Genomic DNA, 8583 nt, shown 5'->3' on the forward strand with positions numbered 1-8583 from the left:
TGCCCCTCCGTGACTTCGTGTCTTTCTGCCGTTCCCCAAAAAAAAAAAAAACCTCTTTCATCAAACCTCATAAAACCTTTTTCGTTCCTTTCCCACCGACATTCAGCAGCCCACTTCTTCATTAATTGAGTCCATAACATTTTCTTTTGCTGCTACAGGTGTAATTGCATTCCAACAAATATATAAATTAAAAATGCAACATTATTAACAATTAGTCACAGTCAAACACTCACTCATTAGATACATTGACCATCTTTCCTAGCCTATATTTGTTGTGGCAATATATACCTTGTTTAATTATAATAATAATTTTTAAGAGTACAAACGAGCCAAGCTGCTCACGAGCTATTCCAAGCTTGAATCGATAAAAAGTTCGAAATAACCTAAGCTTTTTCGAACTTGAGCTGAAGCCCAAGCCTTAAATAGCTCGTTTCGTTATTTAGCTCGAGCTCAAGCCTTGCATGAGTAGCTCGTTTAGGCTCATCGAGCCTTAGTGAGCCTGGTGTATTTTCAAGTTTTAATTTTTTTTGGACTTTTATATATTTTGTTAACACTTCATAGCCGAGCTTAGGTTTATTTAAAGTTTTTCTAAAATACGTAAACATAATGAAAAAAAATTATATAAATTGATTAATAAATAATAAATGAGCCGAGACTGAGCTCACAAACCAAACTCGTGGGTAGAAAGGAAGCTCAAAACAAGCCAAGCTCGAACCTTTCGCAAGTCAAAACAAGTCGAGCTCGTATTCGGCTCATTCACACAATTTTCTATGTATCACAACTAACAAAAAAAAAATATAATTCCATATGAAAAAAAATATAATAAACAACAAAATTGTGAAAATTAAATACATCTCCACCGACCAAAATAATCATTCAAAGATTCGTAATATTTACAATAAAAAAACAAATAATAAATATAGTTAGACCAATAGCATTAATCTACAAAACAAATACCATCAATCCAACGGCCAATAATAATAGTTGAACAAAATCCATCGATCTAACTCCACGTGTCACCCCATTAATTTCTCTCTCATCAAATGTAGGCCCAGTGGTCCCATTATTATCCGGGTTTGTACCGTACAACTCCTGAATACCCTCCACGTCATCTCTTGCCAACTCAACTTTACGTACACCGGAAGATATTGTTGGAAACATAATCGCTTCTTCAACCGACGAGTGGCCGAGCCCCAACAAATGTCCGATCTCGTGCACCGCCACGGACTCCAAATCCATCGCGGACGCTGATCCGGAAGTGAACACGTCATCGATGATCCACGTCTCAGCGATGTCCATGTGCAATAGTCCTGCGGGCGGTGCAAATGCGTGCGCTAATGTTCCCAACACCCCGTCGAACGCCTCACCTAAATATTAGAAATTAATATTAAGTTAGTACACGTTAAAAAATCAATATTTTTCCATCAAATAAAGACCATAAATCTTAAAAAAATAAATAAATAAGTTCTTTTAGTTGGTTTATTTGGGTTAATAAAAATTATATATTATACACTTTTGTGCCCAAAGGTTATAATTTGAAGTATATTGGTGTTAGTGTTGTAAAAATGGGAACTAGTCGACGATTAATCGCTTGATGGTTGGTGACTGGTTAATTTTTGGGTGGTTGCCATAAAATCGGTAGTCGTACCTAGTCGGATCTTATCTCCGACCTTAATTCCGGCCGATTTTCGACAATTTCCAGGCAATTTCCGGCTATTCCATATACATATACATAAAAAAATGTGTATATAGATAAAAAATTATTTATAAAATGTGTGTATATATTAAAATTATATATAAAAATGTGTGTATATAAATTGCTGTATACACATATAAAATTGAAAATTAAATATAAAAATTTTAATTCGATTAATCCCGGTTAATCCAGATTAATCATGATTTATCGCTAGTCCCCACCCCATCGCCTGATCAGCGACTAGAGATTTCTACAACACTGAATATAGTTACCAAAAATATACTGGCTATATTTAAATGTCTCGGATCCAAAAACAAAGGGGCAAAACCCTCCTCATGATTCATGAATTGCTTTTTTGTTAATATAATTATTCTAGTTTATTTTCTAAATTAATCGTTTTACTCAAATACGTACCGTCTCCATGATCCCCAGAGTAGAACCCGATCTTGAGATCCGCGGCATTATACCGACTGATATTCCTAAACGTCAGCGGGGTCCACTCCGACCATCGCGCAAACGCGTTAGCAAACACGCGCTTGACGTCGTCCGAAAGTTGATTCCGCGGATCAAACGCGTAAGTCAGCTCGCGCTGGGAGGGGCGCCACCGCGGCGCCCCAGGGAAAAACGAGTAATGCGCGACCGAATACTTCCCGATCGGCGTAAATTTACCCGAATTCATAGTACTTGATCCGTTAACAATATCCGGAACTCCACATCTAGGTTTTAATATCTGCTTGACTGTCTCATCATCCAGCTCACCGGTAGTGTTAAGATTGAAGTTTTTTTGGTAGTTTTTGACCGCTTTCTCAAGCGCGTCATCGAAGTCATCGGTGAAGTTGCTAGTCTGATTAATGTTTCCCAGATATCCAAAGTAATGGAAGTAGTTTTTGAGTTTTGAGATGCCGGCTACGGTTTGGCCCGAGCGGCATCCGGATAGATTGTTGAAGCCATCCCACGCGCCTTTGGGTAGGAACCCTGGTGGGATTGATGATATATTTGGGAAGAAGTTAGGGAAGGCTGATATTGAAGATGTGAATACGGAGAGGAAGAATATAATAAGAGTTAATTTGGTGTTCATTTTGATGGTTTTGAGTATGAATATGTGGTGGAATGGAGATTTGGATTTATGGAGTTTGAAGATGAAATTGTCAAAAGAGGTTGGAAGGAAGAAAGAGGTAGGAAGGGGTGCATGCATGGGTGGTGGGTGATGGATATTATTATTGTGGGAATATTGACAACTTGGATTTGAATATTATTATTAAGTTGATGGAAATTAGAAAATTTGAAAAGGTGAATATGAATGATGTCTTGTGTTTTGTGGTGTTTTATTTGAGAGGGAAAGAATGGTTTTCAAAACTGGATCTGAGAGCATTCTTTATCCGTTTTTTTAAATTTTATGAGGGAGATTTGTAAATTATATAGTATGTCTATTAGTGGTTGTGAGTGATGAAAAAGAAAATTTATATGAGAAAGTTAAATTTGAGGTTTCACTATAGATACTGTATAATATTTTTATAAAATAGTTGTGAGTGAAAGAGAGAAAAAATATGATGATAAAGGTATAAAAAATATTATTTAATTAAACATGAGAAAGAAAATACAGTGTTTTTTAGTGTAATTATATGATATATATGGATATAGGATAGGGAACGGGCTGGGAATGCTCTGAGAGTATTCTCGGCATGTCTTCTGTATTATTAGTTCTGTATTATTATGAGTGAGTTCTTTATATTATATAGAGTACTTGTAAGTGGTTGTGAGTGGGGGAGAGGGAAAACGTAATGATAAAAATATAAAAATATATATTATTTAATTGAAAAGAAGAGATAAAATATAGTGTTTCTAGTTAACCCACGCAATGTTGCGAAAACGATAGTTTGAACGAAATTTATATCAAAACGTCAATAAAAATAAGCATGTCACAACAATAAGTTTGTTTTTTTTTAACAAAAATATAATATATTTAAACATACATAATAAAACAAAAAAATAAATAAACTTGTCAATTAAATGGGTGAATAAAGGACCAAAGTTGAAACTAATTCATATATTTACAAAAGTTGATTAAAGGTAAGGTGCAAAATTGTAATTATATTTAAATTAGAACCGCCAAAATTAGAAAATTCAAGTTAAAGCTTTTATGTTTTAAATACTTGTAAATTGATGCAACTATGACTTGCACTTTATAATCTACACCTCGGTTTTGAATAAATTTATACCAAAACGTAGATAAAAATAAGAACTTTGTAACCGTATGTTTGAATTTTTTTTAAAAAAAAATACAATATACTCAAGGATATAAAAGAAATAGTAAAATAAATAAATTTGAGGAATATGCGGAGAAAGATGATGGGGTTGAAATGTAAATATTGGTTAAATTTACAAAATAAATGCAAAGATAAAGGAGAATGTAGTTATATATTATCAAATCAATTGTTATGTAAGATGTGTTAATGAAAAGACATTTCTAGTACTTAAAATTCAAAAATGCATGAGACTTGTTGCAATGAGTTAGGTACCTCTTAAAATTTAAGAGGTTCCTAACTCGTGTATTATATATAGTAGAGATAGAGATTATATATATGGAGATATAGATGCTGCTAGGAATGCTCTCAATAACTTATCAATAAAAGAGTTAAACGAGTTGTGTGATTTATTTATCAATCGGTTCAGTTTTTAAAACATGTGATGAAAATGAACTTATTTTCGCAAGCAAACGGCTAATAGATCGTTTTGCTAAGTTTGTAGTTCAACATTTGGATTTACTGGTTGGTTTGAACTTCATCGGGCACGACCTCAGCGATATAAGACTTGAACAAGCCTCGGTGTGCTTGCACACTGATTGCAAGTTGTCGCCACTCTCCTGATAAGTCCAAGGCAGGATGAATTCAGTAGACCCTAATCATAAGCAGGATGAACTGGCTGACCCTTGAACAACTTAGGGAGTCAAATTGGGCCTCAAAAGATGACCACGTGACACTATTCTAACGAACATTTCGTGAGTCGTAAGATCATGTATTACCGGTTTTATCTGTCTTTGACTAATTAACGAAGCGACCTTAACTTTTTAACAGTAAGTATTTCTTATGTACATAACTCTTCAATTGTTCAAAACGCCTAAACAAGTAATCAATAAACTAGGTATCTTTGAGTAGACTCGGTTTTTAAATATTTAGACGTTTACAAAATTAATCTAAAATTTCAATATAGATTTAATTATTTTTATAAAAATAAAAATGAATCTTTATAAGTTTTTAAAACCGACCGGTCTTATTTGACAGCATTTTTAGGTTCAACACAAACAATTACAAAATATGTTAACCATAATACATTTTAGGGTAATTTTTTATGTTCTTAATTTATTGTATAATCATGACATCATTTTGATTTTAGATATATTCACCATATTCAGCCGACTTTGATACATAGACCAAATCAGTGAAAGTGATAGTTTTTAAAGTTATAGAAAGTGCCATCTTAATTTATAATTTTATATAGTCAAATATATTATTTTAATTAAAATTTGACATGTTCATACGAAACTGTAGAAACGGCCATCTTGACTTTACCTCAACAACTATAATATTTCCAAATGTACATGAACATAAGTCGTTGGTAGTATCAACGTTATTTATTAAGAACACCTTGTTTTGAGGTTTACCAACTGCCTAGTTGCATTGTACTAGAGGCGCATAAACCAGCTTAAACTTAAAATCGGTTTGGGTTGAAACCAGTTTGGTTTAGTCAGTAAAAGTTAAAACCAGTTTATGATCGTTCTCGATTCGGGTTGAAACCGGTTTTTTGACCAAGTTACGATCGATTTTAGTTCGGGTTTTGATCGGTTTGGGTTTGGGTTTTGACCGGTTTTTGCCAGGTTTTGGCCAGTTTCGGTTCGGTAAACCGGTTTTAGTGGAGAAAATTACACTAATTTATATATGTGTGAACCCTCGGGTGGGCAAAAGTGAAATTGCACTAATTTGACGTTATTTTACTAATTTCGTGAAAATAACGTTAAAAGTGGCGGAAGGTTAATCAGGCATCATGTGGTGGTGTTGATAGCCGGAAGACAATGGTACATGCACCAATCGGCCGGTGTCCCGATGGTTGAGTGTTATGTGCCTTATGCCCAAGGTTTGATGCAAAACTACTATTGAGCTGGGGGTCTCACTAGAAGCAGCATCTCTATTCATACGGTGTAGAGGTAAGGCTGACATCTTATCCTCCTTAAACCCTACCATAGCTTTGCTATTGATGAGATATACTAAGTACGATGATGATGATGATGACGACGACAATGATGTTGATGATGATGAGTTGAGAAAATTACAAACCACATCCGAACATACGGTTTCAATCGGTTCCAAACCGATTCGATTTTCGGGCCGGATCAGTTAACCGATTTATTTGCCCACCTCTCTAATCTAAGTTGAGTATTGAGGTTGATTCTCGTAGGAATTGTTTCCATAAGAAACCTACAAAGTTGGGATAGACACGCGACTTATAAATATAATCGCACCAAGTCTCACGAAGAACAAATTACACTATAGTTTAAAATCGGTTGTCGGTGTTGCAAATGATTTAATTTGAACATTGTACCATGTTCACTATACAAAATTTTCAGTCGGGTTAAGTTCCGACATTGGAACGAACCAAATCAATACTGACCGAATTTGTATTGACTGGCCACCGCAACTCCCGAGTTTTACGTGTGTCAATATTAAATATGTGCTACCGCAACCCAACGGGTTTTGTTACCTATTCACATATTAATATAGAAGAATTTAGTTCCTTATGCTTAATTGTAAAAGAAAATACCAAATATAATGCATTCAACCCTTAATTTAAATATCTAACGTGTAAAACATATGCAATTTGACTAAATATTTATTATGCAATTAGAGGTCTTATATTTGACTCGTGTCCTAAACAACTACCACACTTGCAATAAAGAAGATTCTTCCTTAGAAATTTTCGTACATAAAACTTGTAAACCTTCTAGATTCTCGCACCAATTTCATTTTCTATTATGTTTTTTATTTTTTTCTCTTTTCCTGACGTCTAAACTATTTCTAACTCTAACCATCTTATCATCACATCAAAATCGTTGGTAGTGTCAACATTATTTATTACAATAATCATATTGTTAACTGATGGTGTTAAAAAAGAGTGAACAGCGCTTTTCGTTCATTTGGTTTGTCCAAATCTGCAGTTTTAGTCAAATAGTTTCAAATTCGTGATTTTCGTCCATATGGTTTCATTTCACTTGCAATTAACCCGAATCCACTAATCCCGTTAAGTCTTGTCGTTAAACCCATCATTGCGCCCCTCACATGAGGGGCGATTTTGTCATTTTCCCCCCAAATACACCCCAGCTGCTTACGTGAGGGGGCTTGCGAATTATGACTAGGTTTATTTGGGGAGAAAAATGATGAAACTGCCCCTCACGTCCTGATCGGTTTAACAACCATACTTAACATGGTTAATGAATTCGGGTTTAATTACAAGTGAATGAAACCACATGGACGAAATCGCAAAAATTGAAACTGTTGGACTAAAACCACAAATTTAGACAAATCACAGAGAAGAAAACCACGGTTTACTCTCTTAAAACTCATTTAAACTGACTAACCTTCACAACATAAAGGAATTAGCTGATTGGATATCCAAACTGTTATATTTATAGTTTAAATTCTACTGTCTAGTCTAAACAAACCTACCATTTAAGTGTTTTAACATTTATTATTATCATTATTCTTTTCCATTTTTGATCTAGATAGTTATGTAGTATAATCATAAACCCTATGTAGTACTTATAATTTTTAATACAAATTATTGACTTAAATAATACTAGTATTTGGATACAGTAGTTAGGCTATGTGTTATGGTTTAAGTTTAACTAGCAAGAACAAGTTAAAGTATCACGTTACTACCACATAGACAGTAAAACTTTAACTAGCTCATCTGTTAACTAGCGTGTTATAAGTTAACTAACTAGTTATGATGGTGAAGGAAATAAAGAAAGAAAACTATAAATAAAAAGACAAGAAAGTAAAATGAAAAAACAAAGAGAGAGAAATAATGCTTGGTTGATTGGTAGTCCCACGGCTTTCTCTCTCCTTATTCTCGCCCTTTAACGCCACATTTACTAGGAGCGGAGTGTTTCATGCTTTAACATGCCTACATGGCATGAAAACACTTAGATCGCCCTCTCACAATACTAAACAGGATCGACAACGCTCCTTCTACTAAAACGCAGCCACATCTGCTAACTTATTAGTAAACTGATCGAGATTTTCACCGATATAAAGCATCATTGGAACAAGATATGGAGAATTATTATTGTGTTCCCAAGTCTCATTTAACGAGGGGAGGGGAAGAGAGGAGAATTAGGACAAGAAAGAAAGGTAGGGGAAGGAAAATGTATGACTTTATTTCATGTTCCCGAGTTTAATGAAAATGAAAGGAAGAGAAAGGAAATTAAACATTTTTGGTGTTCCTGAGTTAAGAGGAAAGGAAAGAAAAGATATAATTTTCCTATTATACCATTTAAGTAACTATATTAGGGAGTTAAATATAAGGGTAATTTAGAAATAAATAGGAAATTATTATAAGACATAAAAATTCTCTCCTAATCTCTTCAATTTGGGAGGATGTTAACATTTTCCAACATTTTCCAACATTTTCCATCCCTTCCCCTCCTCATATCTCCTTAAAAAATCTCTGGAACATGGTTTTTTAATATTTTCCTTTCTTTTCCTTCACCTGCCCTTGTTAAGTGAGACTCGGAAACACACTGTATAAGTAAGCATATACACACAATAAGTTACCTACAATAACCATTTCAGAATTTCAAATAGAAGAAATTAGTGCTTACACGTGCAGACCGT

The 8583-nt window shown here is 34.2% G+C and overlaps 1 protein-coding gene across 1 annotated transcript; it reads right to left on the reverse strand.

The window, feature by feature from the left end:
* Positions 1-942: 942 nt before the first annotated feature.
* On the reverse strand, positions 943-2774 carry LOC143619098 (metalloendoproteinase 2-MMP-like). The gene is made up of 2 exons (XM_077091116.1): positions 2111-2774; positions 943-1367 (listed from the first exon to the last, which is right to left on the reverse strand). Exons 1-2 carry the CDS (start codon positions 2772-2774, stop codon positions 943-945), a joined length of 1089 nt encoding a protein of 362 aa, XP_076947231.1.
* Positions 2775-8583: the final 5809 nt, after the last annotated feature.

This window comes from Bidens hawaiensis, unplaced genomic scaffold (assembly GCF_021521415.1).
Source record: "Bidens hawaiensis isolate Kalapana, Puna unplaced genomic scaffold, B.hawaiensis_p1.1 tig00002414_1, whole genome shotgun sequence".
Classification (NCBI taxonomy): Eukaryota; Viridiplantae; Streptophyta; class Magnoliopsida; order Asterales; family Asteraceae; genus Bidens; species Bidens hawaiensis.

What these genes read in the sequence shown, in the direction of transcription:
- LOC143619098 (XM_077091116.1), bottom strand. Translation starts at nt 2,774, where the DNA reads ATGAACACCAAATTAACTCTTATTATATTCTTCCTCTCCGTATTCACA. An exon ending in CTCTGGGGATCATGGAGACG is followed by an intron (nt 1,368 to 2,110) that starts GTACGTATTTGA and finishes TCTAATATTTAG; the next exon opens with GTGAGGCGTTCGACGGGGTG.